The sequence below is a fragment of the Rhyacophila brunnea genome, unplaced genomic scaffold (assembly GCF_057557595.1).
Source record: "Rhyacophila brunnea isolate RB1 unplaced genomic scaffold, BYU_Rbru_1.0 scaffold_12, whole genome shotgun sequence".
In the NCBI taxonomy this organism is placed as follows: Eukaryota; Metazoa; Arthropoda; class Insecta; order Trichoptera; family Rhyacophilidae; genus Rhyacophila; species Rhyacophila brunnea.
In genome coordinates this window covers 6138367-6156996 of record NW_028232774.1, presented here as the reverse complement: position 1 = coordinate 6156996, position 18630 = coordinate 6138367, and the positions used below count along the sequence as shown (strand labels likewise).

Below are 18630 nucleotides of genomic sequence, written 5' to 3'. Positions count from 1 at the left end.
GAGACCCGACGTACTGACTGACACGTGATTAAAATAACATTTAAGATTTTGATGAATTTAATAATTGTATGATTGTTTTGAATTGCTTCGTGACTCCTTTTTAAATGTTCTGACAAATCGATTGCGTTAAAGAAAATCGCCGCTGCACATATCCAAATTATTATTCATAACTTCAATTATTAGTCGTATCAAATTGGTACCTATCGTGAATGTGAGAATTTAAAATACTTCTGAAAAACACGAAACTCATGTGGATATTGGTTTCGTCATAGTAAACACTGTCATTATCAAAAATTAATACTATTCATGAGGAGAAATCTTCAAATGCCAGATCGGAATGTGTAGTATCTTTTGAAGCAATCAAAAATTCACACCTTTATTTATCTTAAAGTGACGAACGCGGACCTTTTTATGATTCATCTGACTTATAAAAATGAGAAGTATTTTGTTTAATATAATAATACAATTATAAAATTGGAGCTAAATGAATTTCCCATTGGAAAAACGGGCAAGTTAGATTGCATTCAATATTTACATATGCTCATTATCATTGACAACTACTATGTAATGTATATTGTAGTTATACCCCGTTTACACGTGCATAGATTTACTGTGCACAATAAGAAAATTTATGGGAAACCATTTATTGGCAAGATTGCGTGCATGAATCAAACAAGTTTGGAAGTTTCTGAATTGTTCTGATTTTTTAAGCGCAAGTAAGATCTGCGCCTGCGCAGTACAACGATGATGGCAAAAATGCCGGTAAAAGATCTAGTAGAAAACATTTAAAGTTTAACCGATTTTCAATACGTCCTGTCAAAATAGTAATATAAAATGACAACATCGCGTCTTGCTTACTCTTGGAGAATGATATTGGAGAGACAGTCAGCACTTTTATGTGTAAACAGTTATTGTCACGATAGTTTAAAATAAGCACTATTTCCGGCAGTAATTCCATGCACGTGTACAGGCGCTATTAGATTTTTATTATTTTGTTAACTTATTAATATAATACATATAAAGACACTGGATCACCGATACCTGTCCCTCTCATATTCACATGAGGTCTGTCACATGTATGTGCAAGAAGTCAGTAAATTAATTAATTGGCAGTTGTACAATAACATATATTTTGAAGTTATACTTCTTTTGGTGCGTTTGGGAAATCAGATCAGAGTGTATTTTTGGCGTGTAACATGTAACACATAATTTATTTTTTCTCACGAAAAAAAACGCACTCGATTGGATTCGAGCCACCGGTTGTTCGGTTATCAGCCGAACGCACTACCTTTACGCCACAGTATGATACTGCAATCGTGACGATTATACAGTATAATATTATAGTTTAGAATTGTTCCGTTGCCTAGGCAGTGAATTTATTATTGTCGGCCATTTGCAATTACTTACGTAAACAAACGATTAAACGTCAGAAGTTGGTACTTCAAAAATAAAAACAACGAGAAATAATAAAATTATATAATTTAGTAATATAAGTTAAAGTGTAAAGAAATAAACCAACGGCGTTCCAATATGCGGTCCTTTTTCTTGAGTGTATAATTTAACAAGATAATTAAGAGCTAGTCAAAGAATTTAGTTTATCACAAGTTTTGTTTTTGTTTTCTTACGCCAAAGAAGTATAACTTCTAACGCGCGTACATAAGTACAGACACCGATTTTTTTTATAACATCAAACTTTTAATAATTGTAATACAGAATAGCATTTTCATAACCTATAAACCAACATGTAATTAGACATTCTGTTTGTGAGTAGTTTAACTTGTGTCGAGTCGTGAAATCTGGTTTTATTCAAGAGTTGCCTTACATACATGTACAATTGCACGTAAATACATATTAACTTACTTTCTAAAAACACTCAATAGCTCATTACAGCGATTTTAAAAATAAATAATAACTATTACCATGACATTATAAAACAACCTTGTGTTTCATGGCAAATAATACTTGATGTTACGTATTAGAATGTCTTTAATGAAATTTTGAACAATTTGAGATTACAAATAAATGAGTTACACCAGTCGATTTTTTATTTTAGATACTATAAACCAGTGGCGAAGGGTGGAGGGGAGGTATGCTGTTAAGATCCGCAATAAATAGTGCACACTAAACTTTAGTCACACGTATTTGTTTTCATTGAAATGACTACAATTTACAGATGGTGTTGGTTAGTTTTTAAAATTCAATTAAACCCTACGAAACCAAGCCAAATAATTGGTAATGGTCAAAAATACTCGTCTATATATAAAATATCTAAAATCATGCAATGAAATCATACATAACTTTGAATATTTTATAGATAAAATAATATTCTTATCTATTATAGTTTGGGTTAGCCCTGCCTTAATGAATTTAAAAAAATGAACCAACAATACCTATATTGTGTAATAGAACACAAATAAGTATGAATGAAAAAGTGTGCACGATTTTGTCATATCGCCCATAATATACCAAAACTATTATGGTTTTGTTTAGGCAGGGTTTAATTGATTTTTAAAAACTAACGAGCACCATCTGTAAATTGTAGTTTTAGTTCAATAAAAACAAATACGTATGACTAACAAAGTTTAATGTGCACTATTTATGGCGGATCTTAACAGCCCACCTTCACCCTTCGCTACTGCTATAAACATAACAAAGAAATGGTAACAAAATTGATTTTAACTGGAAGATAATGAAGTTTGTTTTTTCTAAGCATATTTAAATTTGTAAAATTATTAATATGCTTGACTAATTCCTATAGATAATTTTCTGTCATTAAAACTATGGCGTTGGTTAAAAGTGTCATGAATTTAAGAGTAAAAACTGGTATTAATGCCGTGTGGCATGTGTGCAAGAGAAACATCGCTGAGTCTGCGGACATCATTGGAGAAAGGGCCACAGTCTACGATGTCGAGTGGAGCAGGGCCATTCCATACAGTCATGTTCCAGGACCCACGCCCTCACCGCTACTCGGAAATAGCTGGAGATTTCTACCGTATATAGGTAATAACCAGCACAATTTTGTTATTTGACAGGTACCTATTTGTCGTTGGTTCAGGCACAGACACAGAAAAATTGTTATAAGGGGGGGGGGTCTAGCTTGAAAAAATATCAATATATTTTTTAAATAAATTTTAAAGCAGCTGGACGGGGCGGGATTAAAAAATTAACAAGTGCCACTGACTTCAATATTTACCCTTATTTTCTAGTCGCTTAAGGCCGCGTTGACACGATCCAAATTGACTTGGACCGAGCGCACTCGTACGAGAGATCTTCATACCAATTACTCCTATCCAAGCTGGCTTGGATGAGTAGGACGCGGTTCGAGTACCTTGGATAGGAGTAATTTGTATGAAGCTGTCTCATACGAGTGCGCTTGGATGGCACTCGGTCCAAGTCAACTAGGATCGTACTTGGATCGTGTCAACGCGGCTTCAACCGCGGAATACCGCACTTTTCAGCTACATTACAAATACTCAGACATTCCGCACTTAAATTCAAACAATAAACACTTGGTCTGCAGATGTAACTAATGGTTATTACGAAATGTCACACCCACAAATGATTATCGAATACACGTAGCTTAACGGTAATAATTATTAGAATCGTTAGTATGTCCATTTGTGTCGTCCATGATGTCATGCTGCATCAGAATATTGAAAACAATATTGAGTGGCTCAGGTAGTTTATTAGTAATAAATAATTTAGTTTTATTAGTAATAAATATTAGTAATAAATAAAATTAGTAAAATAGTTATAAGTATTTAATAGTAATTTATGATTGCCGCTCATCTGGGTCACGATTCTCAGTCGACGAAGACGAAAAAGAGGTAATATTCCATTTAAGTAAATAATTCGTATTTTTTTCAGTTTATGGGGGGGGGTGGTTCGGACCCGAAATTATAGTTATACTCACTCGAGTACGGAGTGTCTGGCTACGAGGAATGTATCTGGAAATGTCACTGGCACATGATTCTCGTCGATTTTACTTACTACCAACGGGAAGATCACTTCACTTAAGTTGTTCGGTAGTTTTGTGTTAGCTTTTGTTACGTACTACGATTTTTAATTTTGCCACTAGGATGCCATCCTCAGTCTTGCATAACTACTTTTGAGATATTCCCAGACATAATAAAAAAAGATGTTTTACATCAAACGTAGGGTCCCGTGACACGCCGGATGAAGACCGGGCGTGGTCAGAGAGGGTAAGGAAAATCTCACTCCAGCGTATCTATTCTCTATACTAGACTGCTTTCAGCCGCTATCGAGTGTAGTTTATCATATTTTTGTATTGAGGTATTATAATTGTTACAATAAGTTCGCCGTCTAAACAGTCAAAACTCTCTAATCTTGCTCTAAAAGTTCGCACAGCCAAAAGAAGTGCTGTCAATACATAGCACTTATTGTAATTTATTTATTATTATTTGTTTCTTTTATTAAACACCAAAACAGGCCGTGAAGCCCAATAATAGTGGTAAAACTCCCAGGCTTGGAGAATTTATATATTAGATTATGTAAATATATTTTGACCCCACCGGGTATCGAACCCAGAACTCCGGGATGGAAGACCAGCGCCTTATGCACTGCACCACGATAATTTTAATACCTCAATATAGAAATATGAAAAACCACCCTCTATAGCCGCCGATAGCGATCGATAGCGACCGATAGCAGTCAGTTGTGTATAGAATAGATGGGCAGGTGAACATACGCTATATGTAATATGGCTTTGTCCAACTGACTTTCTCTTAGGTATGCTTACATATTACTGTAGTTTAAGTGCTAGAAGGTATCAATATTTGGCCACGTATTTTTTTCGACTTATACGTGGTGTGAATGAGAACTCTGCCATTCTTGGTAGTATTGACTTGTATGTCCCTGATAACTATCTTATAAATCGGGAGCATCAGTTGTTTGTTCTCCCGAGGAGCAGAACTAACCTGCCATTGGTGATGCCAATTGGTAGGGAAATGGCTCTGTTCAACCAAATCGCTTCGGATGTTGATATATTCCATCTACGTGAGAATGAGTATAGGTAAAATTTTATAAATTCTTAAAATAGGGTCTGCTTAACTCACCCGGTGTACTTCCTTGTACCTATATATTTTTTTTGTATTTACACATTTATACTGTAGAATAACTTAATACTGATCTATCTCTTTTGTTATGTACCTAATATTGTTTTAATAATATTTCGTTGTTTCTAAATGTCATGTTGTGAACTTCTTAAACTTATAATTTGTAATGTCCACAATATGTAAAATAAATGAATTGAATAAATGAATTGAATTGAATACTAAAAAAAGAGTGTCATGGGTTTTTTGCTTGAGGTCACGATTAATAATAAGAAAAAGCAATAATATGTTAAATTTAAGTTGCGGATACCTGAGTAAAATTATTCTGATGCCCTAGTGTAGCAAAAATTTCCTTTTTCTTTTTGTCATCGAATCGCAAGTATAAAAAATATTTTTGCAAATCAGTTGTTGTTTAGAAAGCGTGTTTTCGGAAATTAAACAAGTTGTTTTGTTGAAGAAAAGACTAAATGACCGTCATTATTGAAATGGAAAACCATGGTAATGATTTTTAGCGGTTGAGGTTGAGTGCCTATACAAATAATAAACACTAAAATACTAGGCCGATAAATACGATTGAGTAGGCTTGAAACAGCTGGTCGCATCTAATAAATAACATAACTTCATTCATAGTTGATTTGTTTGTGAAGTAATCTACACATCGAAATCGTAATAGATTAGTCAGATTCGACTATTCAACTCTTAGTTGATCGTATTTATAAGCATGGTGTTATACTTAATTTTTTTTCGACTGTCCGATCCTAATAAGATCATTATGGGCCTCCCAGCGTGGAGGTTTTGTTTTTACGAGAAATGGATGTCAGCCACTTGCTCAACCTATTAGGTCAATACACTGACTCATAGACAAATTGAAAAGCAATATGTGTACTTTCCAGACCCAAGATTCAAACCTGGGACCCACGACGCGCCGCGCGGCTATCGTGGGTATATATATATACATAATATATATTTATTATATTAGAGACAGCTTGTGTCAGATTTTCGCGGAATGCAATTCATAGGAAAAATATTTACATTTGGCACAACATAACTAGAGAAAAAATGCTTTATAAAGGAATGATTATAATTTGCTTTCTATTAGAGAAGCGATTTTTAATTGGAATTGCTATGAATAATAATAAATTAGCACTTAAAAATAAAAATTACAAAAAAGAGCGATGACAATATATCAAAGCTGATATCGATATATATAATATAAATGATTTAAAGTAAAATATCGATATTATTAAATAAAAATATTGTGATTAACAAAAAAATCTTTGAACATACATAATTTTGAAAAACACTTCTGAGATAATATATTATAACCAATAGAAAAAATCTTTTTGAAAAAAGTAAGTCACCCGGCTGGAATAGAACCAACATTCTTAAATCTTGTGAATTATTCGTTGAATAAAATAATAGTTAATTAAAAAAATCTTTGTTATAAATAGTGTTAAAGTCTTATTAAACTAAATTTTATAGATAAAAATAAATGTTTTGATGTTTGAATGTTTAAATTAATTTTAATAAATTATTTTAGTTTTGTTATTGTATTAAGATAACGTATTGATTAATTTACTTTTAATGATAATTACTAATTAGTATAATATTATATTTAATTGTTCAATTCGTTCCGTCTAGGGATTGCAATACCAAATAAATATATCAATACCGGTATTTCTTATTGAATGCCGGTATTCGTCAAAACATATTATAGTAAAAAGGAAGTATCTATCAAAACATATAGCAATTAAAATCTATTGAAAACACTATTTTATAGCAACCCAAAGAACCTACTGACATTTATTATGTTGACCTTTATAAATATGTATAGATCATAATATTTTAGAACTGCTAATTTTTACAAAAACAGAAAAAGTTCAGGTAAACAAAAATTTCTCTCAAATTCATCGTTTGTTGGATGTACTATCAATGTTGGATCAATAGTTATAGAATAATTGGAAATATTTGCCACGATTGTTTTCTTTTTCGAAATATTTTACTTCATCGCGACAATTCTATAAGTATATTTGAGGGATTTTGTTTTATTATTGTTTAACTTTTGTTGGTTTCAGTCAATATATTTGCGTTTTGGCAGGATTAATCTTATTCGTTAAATTTAATGTACGATATGTAGTAAAATACCGGTGTTTCGGTATCGATGAATAATTAAATACCGGTTTTAAAATACCGGTATTGCGATCCCTAGTTCCGTGACTATTTGTAACTAATACCTACGTACTATACCCCCCTTTAGCTTGTATTTTAAAGCATTAAAAAAAGATACCATTATTGTCGCGATCTCTTTATTTGGTTTTTGGGCTGTCATCGTGTATTTTTCTTCTGCTCTTTTCCTCAATATTTCGGGCTTTTCTCGAGAACTTCCATTTCTCGAAAGAACAAGAAGGAAACATACCCGGTCACAACCCAATAAAAAAGTATAATAACGAATAACCGCAAAAGTTTCTAGCAATAGATTAATTATCACGACTGTATGTATACAATTATATTTGTATCTTTAGAACAGGGGGGGGGGGGGGCAAATTGAAGGGCCAAATTCAAGAATTCAAAATGAGCGGCGGGCCGCAAGTGAAATACCATTTTTACATATACACTATTTATTATCACGAAAAATAAACATTACAAAAAACTGACGAGCAGAATGAAACTGTTGTACATTTTTAAACATTTTTTTTTAAATCAGGTGTTATTTTGTAGTTGATATTCTCAAACCCGCTTGTAAATGAACATCGAAGATATTTGATCGTAAAGAATTTTTATTGTGGTTCATGATCGAAAATCTTTGTTCACATATTATATAGGTTGATCCAAAAATAACGAACATTTTTCTTGCATAATCTTTACGTTGGTCGAATTTGTCTGAATTAAGGGAATTGTAAAATTTGGAGATTTCTTCACGACGATGCAATTCTCTTAAATCAGTGTCACACTGCAGATCAATAATCTCAAGTTGTAGCTCTGTCGGTACACTATCAATATCTATTGAAAATGGATCGCGTACTATTGCTAAACAAATTTTAAGCTATTGTCAATATTTAAAAAAAATATATAAAAAGTTATTCGTTATCAGAAGTACAATTAATCAGGCCGCAAAAAAATACTTTAGAAGGTCACGTCAAAAATATTATTATCAAAATGCTTATTCTTGACTCCATCGAGTCCATTCGATTAATATTTTATTTCTTTGCAATTTTCCGCTGAATGGACAATACAGCTGCTTTTATATCTACTCCATAAACTACAATCATATCTAAAAGATATTGTTGAACATACATAATTCTGAAAACATTCATGAGAAAATATAGCTAATAGAAAAAATCTTTTAAGAAGGAATCGCAGGGTATTTTCAGAATTATGTATGTTCAATAATTAGAATGGTACATTCTTAAATCTCGTGAATTATTCGTTGAATAAAAGAAATACTTAATTAAAATTATTAGTAAGTTCAAGTAAGTTACAACAGAAAATATTGGAGTGATCCATGACGTCGGTTAGTAATAAAAGTAATAAATATTTTAATTTAGAATTCAAAAACCGATCGCCTATCGTAACTCAATTTGGAGAGCGCTTATGAGCAGGTATTAAAAAGGGCAATAGTTAAAGGTTGTCGCAATTAAGCATGCCAGTCGTAGCATAGTGGTAATGCACAGGGCGCGATACCAAAGAGACGCAGGTTCGATCCTGCCGGGTGTCTTACTTTTTTCGAAAAAGATTTTTTCTATTTGCTATATTATTTTCTGATGAGTGTTTTCAGGATTATGTATGTTCAACAATTAGAATGGTACATTCTTAAATCTTGTGAATTATTCGTTGAATAAAAGAAATAGTTAATTAAAAGATATATATCATAAATTTATTGCGGAGTGGTTTGCCGGAGAAACAGTAAACTTATGTTAATTTTATTCATCCTCTTTGTAGTCGGATCCACATGGTTGGGCATAGTGGTCATTCTGAAATGCAGTCATCTATTCTGCGATGAAAAATTTTTACCTTCACAGCTCTAACAAAACTGGGTGTTTTTAGTCAGATCCATCACTTGGTCATTATTTCTTCGACCATATCCGATCCTAATAGGATCATATGGGCCTCCACAGAGTGGAAGTTTGTATTAACAGATTTTGTTTTTACGAGAAATGGATGTCAGCCGCTTGCTCAACCTATTAGGTCCATACTTTGACTCATACACAAATAGAATAATAATATGTGTATTTTTCAGACCCAGGATTCGAACCCGGAACTTACGACGATATAGGCCGATGTTTAAGTCAATAAATATTACCCAATATCACAAGTCTCTTTAGATTGTCTTGTGCACTTTTTAATGATGTACTTCGTCCAAGAAACAGAAGAATTCTACATCATAAACTAACCGCATTACTGTAAGGTTTAATAGATTGGATAAGAAACAAGAACGAGTGGGTGGAGGCACTGAGCAAAGTCAGCCCTGCTTATTACATGTGCATGGAAAGAAAATGCATCTGTGCATATAATTTACATATAGTTAATCTGTTTCACTGTTGCAACAACACATTCTAAAGTGATCTAGATACACCAATTGTACTACGTTACCTTCAGCGCTCGAAATGGACCGAAATGCACAGGAGCGCAGTTCCTGTTCGTGAAATCCTCGAGATTATCGCCCGTCCGAGATTATTGCTTTCCATTTCGTGAATTATTGAAAAGTAATGAAATTATATTACTTCATATATATATTTTAATTGTATACGAAACTTGAAAACCATCGTAAAAATCCACGAAACAAGGTATGGCATTCATAAACTACAAAAAAAGTTGTTAATTGTAATGAAGTATTGAGCCGCCGGCGCTGGTGGGTTACTACTGACTTCACAAAACTTGGTTTTTTACATACAATTTCAACCGTATACGTGGATACTTTTTCAATGTTGTCGGTGAAAGCACCAAATAGGTACTTAGACACTTAACTAGTGTCATAAACGCAATCCGATCCCGGCGGCATCGGCCTAGTTAACTGCCCGGTCGGATTTTATTGCTTAGAGTCGAAAATGTTGTTTTTAAACGATCGACAAATTAACAGTTTGCTCGGTATACCCGAGAAGTAGCTCAAAATAAAAGTGAATAAATGTATGGAGAAAATCATAAACTAAAATGTCAACGAACGTTTCCTCATTACATCCGAGACCTCGCTATTTCCGTGATCGTAATAACCAAGTTCGACTGTAATCCACTAACCTTGCATGCCGTAAGTTTAAAGACTGTTATTCCATTTGATCGCCTGAGTTTGGCAGGTATAATATATAACAAAAAAATCTGATACACTTATTTTTATACAACACATAACATAATTACATACATATGTTGATATTATCAAAAAAATTACGAGCGCTCCAGTTCGTAAAATTTTCCATTTCGAGCGCTGGTTATCTTGATCTCACATGCACATGACCCCATATCGTGAGAAACCACATGAAAATAATATAAAGAATATTTTTTTTTCAATCTTGTGCCAATTGAATTCTCTGGCCATCCTTGTAATATTAATAGTCAATTTGTTTTAGGTCATATTAATATTTGTAAACAGGCCACGGATTACTACAAAATAAATGCCGAGTCTATCTAAAGATATCGTTGTGTAATAATATTAAACGTAATTTTTTATTGAACCGGTTCACTTTTCACGGTCCTCTCTTGAATACTAAACATCGTAAAACGTAACAAAAGTGAGAGTGTGGTCTACATACACATAAAATACATTGTGTGTACCTATACTGATTGACATCGTAACACTCGTTTGGCCGCAAACTGACATTGGCGGCAATTTATTCAAACTTGCTATGCGGTAATTGAACTAAGTGTTACACCTTGATATGCCCATCTCTTCTTTTGTGTCATATCCGTTACCGTGATACATATAATATTGGTAATACTAGTGTAATATAGCAGGTAGAATTAGTGACGTCCCTAGACAAAATTTCACCCCTAGACAGCGCCAAAATGCCGCACCATTTTTTTTATAATAATCTATCGTAAAAGCAATCACTTATTCAAATAATTCCGAGATATGTAAGTTGGGGTAATTACGAATCAGCAAAAATGGCGCGAAAAACACTTCTCCGAAAAAACTTGATGGTATGCACGCATTGTTGACACTAGCGACTAGCGACGACTTACGAGGCGATCACAATGAACATGGCTTCTAGACTAAATGTTGCCAATAGGAAAATATCGCTTCGATTGGTAGAATTTTTGAACTTTCGGAATATACCCATATTCGGAATTACCCCAATGCACCTTACAGTATTTTTTATCATCCTTTCATGACTCCAATATTTAAGAAATGTGTTGTATGGATACATTACTAACAAATTAATTATATACCACTAAATCCGATTTAAATGCCATCTCTACTTCAATAACAATATTGCGAGTCCACGGTTTCAGATACATTTAAAAATACACCTGACAACTTTAAAAACTCGCGAGTGACTGACAAAAAATAATTATTAGATATGTACCTATGTGCATACCTATAATTCGCAAATCTGCATGTGTCATTGCTGATCATCAAGGACGTCACGTTCAAGGACAACGGAAGTAAACTAGACATCGCGAACCCGACAAAAAATACTGTTAAACCTTTTATGTTAATTAATACATTTTGTTTCCAACCAGTGAGCTGAATTTTTAATGAAAAGATATTTTCGCTCTTAGGTACTAAGTTTAGGTTCCTATTTCTATATAATATACCTAATGATTCTCCTCGATTTGCCGCCCTTCGAGTAACTGCCGCCTCCAAGCGACGCTATATTTACCTACCCCCACGGAACATCGCTGAGTAGAATAGAACTAACAATGAATATGTACCTATACAAAAAATGTTGTGTGTGTAAAATAGGCACAGTGAAATTCAACCACGCCATTTAAAAAATAAATCGTTATTTACTTGATTTAGGCATTGGTAATTCACTTGTTGAAACATCGTTACTAGTTGATGGTAGGGACGTCAAAAAGCCACGAACCCGTCCTCGTGAAATACGAAAATAAAGTGTACAAAAATGTACAGAATGAAACTGATTTTTTCCAAAGTGAGTTTTCCAGAGTCAATTCTCCAAAATTTGAATACTTGTGTCCGAAAACTTGTACAGATGCAGTTCGCCGTATCACATTTCACCGTGAAATGTTGTATCGGAAACATATGGCCGTATATTAAAGACAAAAAAATAAATATGAATGACCCTCCAACCAACCCGCCCCGCACCACACTCGGGCTTAGTCGAGCGTATCACGAGTCACATTATGTTAGCGATGTGAGGCATCTGTACAGTCTTTTCACCTGGTAATGTCCCGGGAGCAGATACCCAAGACTGAGGTTGCCACGCTTTAAGTGAGCTTTGACTGAGTTTAAAGAGTTACTCTGTAAAGAGCTACTTATATTAAAGACCGTCCAACCTCTTTGGGTCGTATAGTACTGACATAAAATTCATGTCTAAATAAAACACGGTTCTTGTCGGCTTACACTTTACAGGAAGCCAGCAGCAAACAAATTTTGACAATAGCCGGTATAGGTAGGTACTGGATTATTTGTTAGGTTAGGTTATGTTAGGTTTTCATTCTTGAATTCATGAATTTTGCCAAAATCAGTGGGTCTATTCTATACTTATCGAACGCTAAAGCGATAAATAGTATCAAAGTTATGGTAGGTTTGTATCAAAATATTAGCACTTATTGTAACAATTACACGAAGTTGGTTTTTATTGTTGCAATAAGTGCTTTATTTTAACAGCAGTAAGATAGGTGTTATAATAAGTGCTAATATTTTGATACAAACCTACCCTAAGTTTGATAATATTTATCACTTTATCACTTTAGCGGTCGATAGGTATAGAATAGACCCACAGCTGTGAGAATTGAATTAATGTTCATATTGAAACTAATAAAATTTGAGACCGTAGGTATAGTATACGGTCATCTCTTTCCGATAAGAAAGCTCACGACGAAATGTTTGTGCCACGGTGAAATGTTTTACCTACAATTTACAATGTAACCAGAATTTCTATGGCTGAATTAAATGTTTTTTGTAAACGTCGCAAAATGACTACATTCATTTAAAAACTGCGATACGTGTTGCCGAAATTAATTGTTTTTGTGTTAAATATTAAGTTAGTGGTAATTATTTTTAGTTAATTTAATAGAAAATATGGTGAACTATGTTGTGTTTAAATTTGGTAGCCGTACTGAGAAGTAACATGGTGGTATAACGTTCCATAGCTAAGTTAATAATAATAAAATTGATGTTCTACTGTGCGCAAAAGCACACTTTATTTTGCCGAGCAATAGTCAAACTCTTTATAAATACTATGAGCCTATGATTAATTTATTTTCTTAAAAGTTTTTTAAAATTATTATTTTAGGAGGCTACGAGATTCAACACGTGGACAAATTGTGTAAAGAACTTTTATCGACATATGGACCTTGTGTGAAGATCGGAGGCTTAATTGGAAGACCTGACATGCTGTTCGTGTTTGATCCGGATGATATTGAGAAAGTTTTCCGAGGAGAGGACTTGCTGCCACACAGGTATATCGAAAAGATGATTTATACATTAATAACACACCTGCTGTACTCGGATAAAACTACATTTTTTTAATATCGAAAACGATTATATTGAAAACCATTTTATGTGTTTTTTCATTCTACGTTGGTATGATAGTACCTATTTATGTAAATCATCAGTACATGTTATGTGAGTAATGTACTGAAGCCTTGAAACATAGTGGTGGCGCTTTTCGCAGTGGACTGTATATTTTTGAAGATTGATGTGGAGTCCGGATCTAGGGTTAGGGGTGATTTTACAAAATGCCAGACACTGACTTTATGATGGCTCCGTGGTCTGGTTGCACTGTAACTCGCACGGTATTGTTTGTTTTAGGTTACCCGGTGCGCGGCACTTGGTACAAAGCTTTCTGGATGATATGTGAGGGTGGATGAATGATGATGAGGATGCGACGTTCACTCAGGTCGTAACAGACTTAGTGCAATGAAGGTCTAACAGAATGTTTTGAATCACTCGATAGTTAACGCAGCGCGGCAACATGCACTCGATCGTATCCTTGAGCTGACTCACTGTTCATTGCAGTTCCGGTATATTATGACCCATAATTATTAATTGTCTGGACTTGTGACAATAATACTGGGATTTGAGGGAGGGGGAGGTGAAGATTACGGCCACCGCAATTTGGCGCAACCACATAGTTTATCTTTCTAATCTCGAAAGTGGTTTGACAATTGAACTACCTATCGCCTAATAAGCCAATCGGTAATCTTATGTATTTTAAATTTTAGATGTTAATTAATTTTCTTTTGTAGAATGCATACATGCATTTAAAAATATATAATCGATAGAAATAATTCAATTGTATTTATGACCTATTTGTATTTTTATTCCATTTCAGACCATCTATGCCATCTTTGAACTATTACAAGCATGTTTTGAGAAAAGATTTCTTCGGAGAAAATGCTGGTGTGATTGCTGTGTAAGTAATCCAATTCATTCACTCCAGCGACGTCCCTAGGCAAAATATTAGGCAGAATTAAAATGCCGCCCCCTTTCATGGTGCATACTCACCTAAGCTTTTTTTTTTTTTTTTTTAATTATTAATAACTATGTCCCTGCTTTGACATCATTGCCATATCAGAATTGGCACTGAAAAAGGCATTCACAGCACTAGAAGCCTCTGCCGAAAGAATGGGTTTACAAATAAATGAGGAAAAAACTAAAAACATGCCTGTCTATGTCACACCACGAGAAGTCGCACCAAAGTTAGATATTGGTGCATACAAGTTTGATACGGTCGACAGTTTCATATACCTTGGATCTCTTGTAACTCGGCATAATGATATTACAGAAGAAATCAACAAGAGAATCATGTCTGCGAATAAATGCTACTTTGGCCTGTTAAGACATTTTAAGTCCCGCATACTATTTCGCCGAACTAAAAGCATTCTTTACAAGGCCAGTGCTCACTTACGCATCGGAAACCTGGACATTAACTCTGCAAAATGAACGAGCCCTGAACATCTATGAAAGAAAAATTCTCCGCCGTATATATGGACCGATCAGGGATGACACCAATTGGAGGAGAAGATATAATGCTGAGCTCTACGGGCTGTACGAAGATTGCAGCGTATTTCAATCAATTAAGATTGGGAGACTGCGATGGCTAGGTCATGTGCACCGTATGAATGACAATGAACCAGCAAAGAGAGTGATATCCAGCAATCCAATAGGACGTAGAAGAAAAGGGAGGCCAGATATTCGCTGGTTGGATGGAGCTGCCAGTAACTGCCGTATTCTAGGGGTACCAAATTGGAATGCGGCCACACTGGATAAGGACAGGTGGAGGGAGCTGTTGGAGGAGGCCAGGACCCACACCGAGTTGTTGCGCCCCTGATGATGATGATGATGTCCCTGCTTTTTCGTACAAGGTGGTTGTTAGTAAAATTGAACAATCACAAACATCCAGGCTTTGAGAAAATCACATAAATATTGTGTCCTCACAGGAAATCAAACCCAGTGCTCCCGGATGGAAGGCCAGCGCCTCACGCACTGCACCAAGAGAGCCGCCTACCTGTTTAAGTATCATCTTAAACTAAATCTTCTTCTTCGACCATGTCCGATCCTAATATGATCATATGGGCCTCCACAGAGTGGATGTTTGTATTAACAGAATTTGTTTTTTTTTTACGAGAAATGGATGTCAGCTACTTGCTCAACCTATTAGGTCCATACTCTGACTCGTACACAAATTAAAAAACAATATGTGTACTTTTTCCAGACCCAGGATTCGAACCTGAGACCCACGACGCTATATACCGACGCTTAAGCCGCGCGGCCATAGAAAATGCAACAAAAATATTGAAAATAATACACAATATACTCAGGATCATAGAATTTTGACGAAACCCATTCGCAAACAGCGGTGGTTTTAGATACGTGGAATTCTGAGGTTCTGACAAGTAAGATCGTGGTGTGCTTCCAAAAAATGTAATGATCGTAGTCGTTACTTTATTTGCCGCCTCTAAGCAACGCATGACTTGCCTACCCCCACGGGATTCTATTGATTTACTATACATAATAATATGTGATATATTATATAAATGATATAATTTACAGTTACACAGAGTATATTATACGTCAACACGGGGAAAGGTATGTAGCCTTTCTCCCAGCCAACTGGGTTTTTGCTATGGGTCAAACATCCATTGAAAAAAAAGTATTATTTCTGGCAGATGCCAGAGTGATCCATATTTTTAAAGACTGTAGGGGTCAATACCCTACCATCCACATGACTCGGCAGGAAATTAATTTATAATTACAATGTACCTTGCAACATAACAATGTTGAAATAGTAGAACAAGCGATTTATGTGAATCAATCAATTTTTAACAGAAAGCTAATTTAGCAAAATAATTATTTTAAATAATTATTTATAATTTACAAAACACATGATATGCACAAAATTGTTTACATGAAAATCAATCTTGCTAATTATTAAAACTGCTTAATTGACAATTTACAAACAAGCCATGCATTGCAAAATAAACCTAGTAAGCAAGATATCACAATATGCAAATAGTGACAACAGCATTTTCTATTGTATCGAATCTGTATAAAACACTCAATTACATGACATCAATATGTCAGTCAGTTATCAAAGACTTAACCGTAAGGTTATCGTTCACTTCGCCCGATCGACTTAGCAATTTCTCATAACGCACACACGTGCTTTAATTCTGCTAAATTATAATCTGTAAACTTACCTGTAATAATTAAATTAATATTTATTTGGAAGGAGATAATAAAACCAGGGTTCATTTCATTCACGCATCAATCTTCTTATTATTGGAGTCAAACAAACCTACCCTGCCTGTTCCTTATACCATCTCACTTCCGATAGTGGTGACCCCGACGTGATCTGAACTTAGAAGCAGCAACCCTTGACTTCTGTCACTAAGACATTCTTACTCGATGGATCTATTCTTAACACTAGATAGATTCCTGACTATGTGTAATTGTCTTAGGCAACCTTTGATACTCCAACTTTAGACTACTCAAAACTCAGCCAACTATTTTTCACATCCCTTCGTAGTTTCAATAACGCACTTTTGAACTACCCACTGTACCCTGTTACGTACATACAGACTATATGTACTAACAGGGCAGCTTCTAAGCTCGTCCGAAGGCACACGCGAAATGCCCTCGACAGCTTATATCTCTCTTAAGCCCTGTGGACCCACTCACAAGCTAAGTTACCATTTCCACACTTCTGCACACATTGCAAGTCGAAAACGCCAGAAGAATTCATCTTACGAGCAGCCGAATGACATATTCCCTCGTACTTAATGTTTTCTGATCGCCAGCAAACAAAAAACCTTGGTTGAACTTACAAGTCTAACTACATTGGACACTCTATCAAATAATTCAAGTCACAACCCCAGCTTCTGCATTATAACTTAATGCTATTTTCATACTACCTACGTTATGTCAATCACTTTTACAAATCTCAATAAAAGTACATACATCGGTATCACAAATATCAAGGAAAATCTAAGCTAGCCTGATGAGTTACAATTTCAAAACATGAAAACGAAGCAATTCGACACCTGCAAAGAAATACAGTTACGAAACAACCGAATTAAAACACTGCAAGCATCATGTTTCACAACAGTCAAACCTGACCTACATCAAGCATCTCAAATGACAAATATTATTTTCGACATTATGATTGTAAGCACAATTCAACATACAAGCAATAGCAATGTGCCAAGTAATATGAAAAAACGCACTCACAGCCAAAATACTACTCTACATCGTCAGTACAGTCTGATCCACGAAACGCGAGTGCTGTACCGAATAAAGACAACACACGACCAGATCTTCACATCAATCCATCACCAGCAGCCAGTCAACACCAACTTCAACATCTTCCTGTATCGCAATCCTCCACTCGGATTACTGGAAAGGGGGTCCTGTAGGGGTCAATACCCTACCATCCACATGACTCGGCAGGAAATTAATTTATAATTACAATGTACCTTGCAACATAACAATGTTGAAATAGTAGAACAAGCGATTTATGTGAATCAATCAATTTTTAACAGAAAGCTAATTTAGCAAAATAATTATTTTAAATAATTATTTATAATTTACAAAACACATGATATGCACAAAATTGTTTACATGAAAATCAATCTTGCTAATTATTAAAACTGCTTAATTGACAATTTACAAACAAGCCATGCATTGCAAAATAAACCTAGTAAGCAAGATATCACAATATGCAAATAGTGACAACAGCATTTTCTATTGTATCGAATCTGTATAAAACACTCAATTACATGACATCAATATGTCAGTCAGTTATCAAAGACTTAACCGTAAGGTTATCGTTCACTTCGCCCGATCGACTTAGCAATTTCTCATAACGCACACACGTGCTTTAATTCTGCTAAATTATAATCTGTAAACTTACCTGTAATAATTAAATTAATATTTATT

At 34.6% G+C, this 18630-nt stretch overlaps 1 protein-coding gene across 1 annotated transcript in view; it reads left to right on the top strand.

Moving 5' to 3' along the window:
- Positions 1-18630, top strand: part of LOC147077706 (putative cytochrome P450 49a1) — a 41665-nt gene that overhangs the window by 1452 nt on the left and 21583 nt on the right. Inside the window, exons 2-4 of the mRNA XM_085940126.1 lie at positions 2759-3000; positions 13484-13649; positions 14525-14605. Coding sequence (XP_085796252.1) covers positions 2781-3000; positions 13484-13649; positions 14525-14605 — 467 coding nt within the window. The 5' untranslated portion in view covers positions 2759-2780. The remainder of the gene's footprint in view (positions 1-2758; positions 3001-13483; positions 13650-14524; positions 14606-18630) is intronic.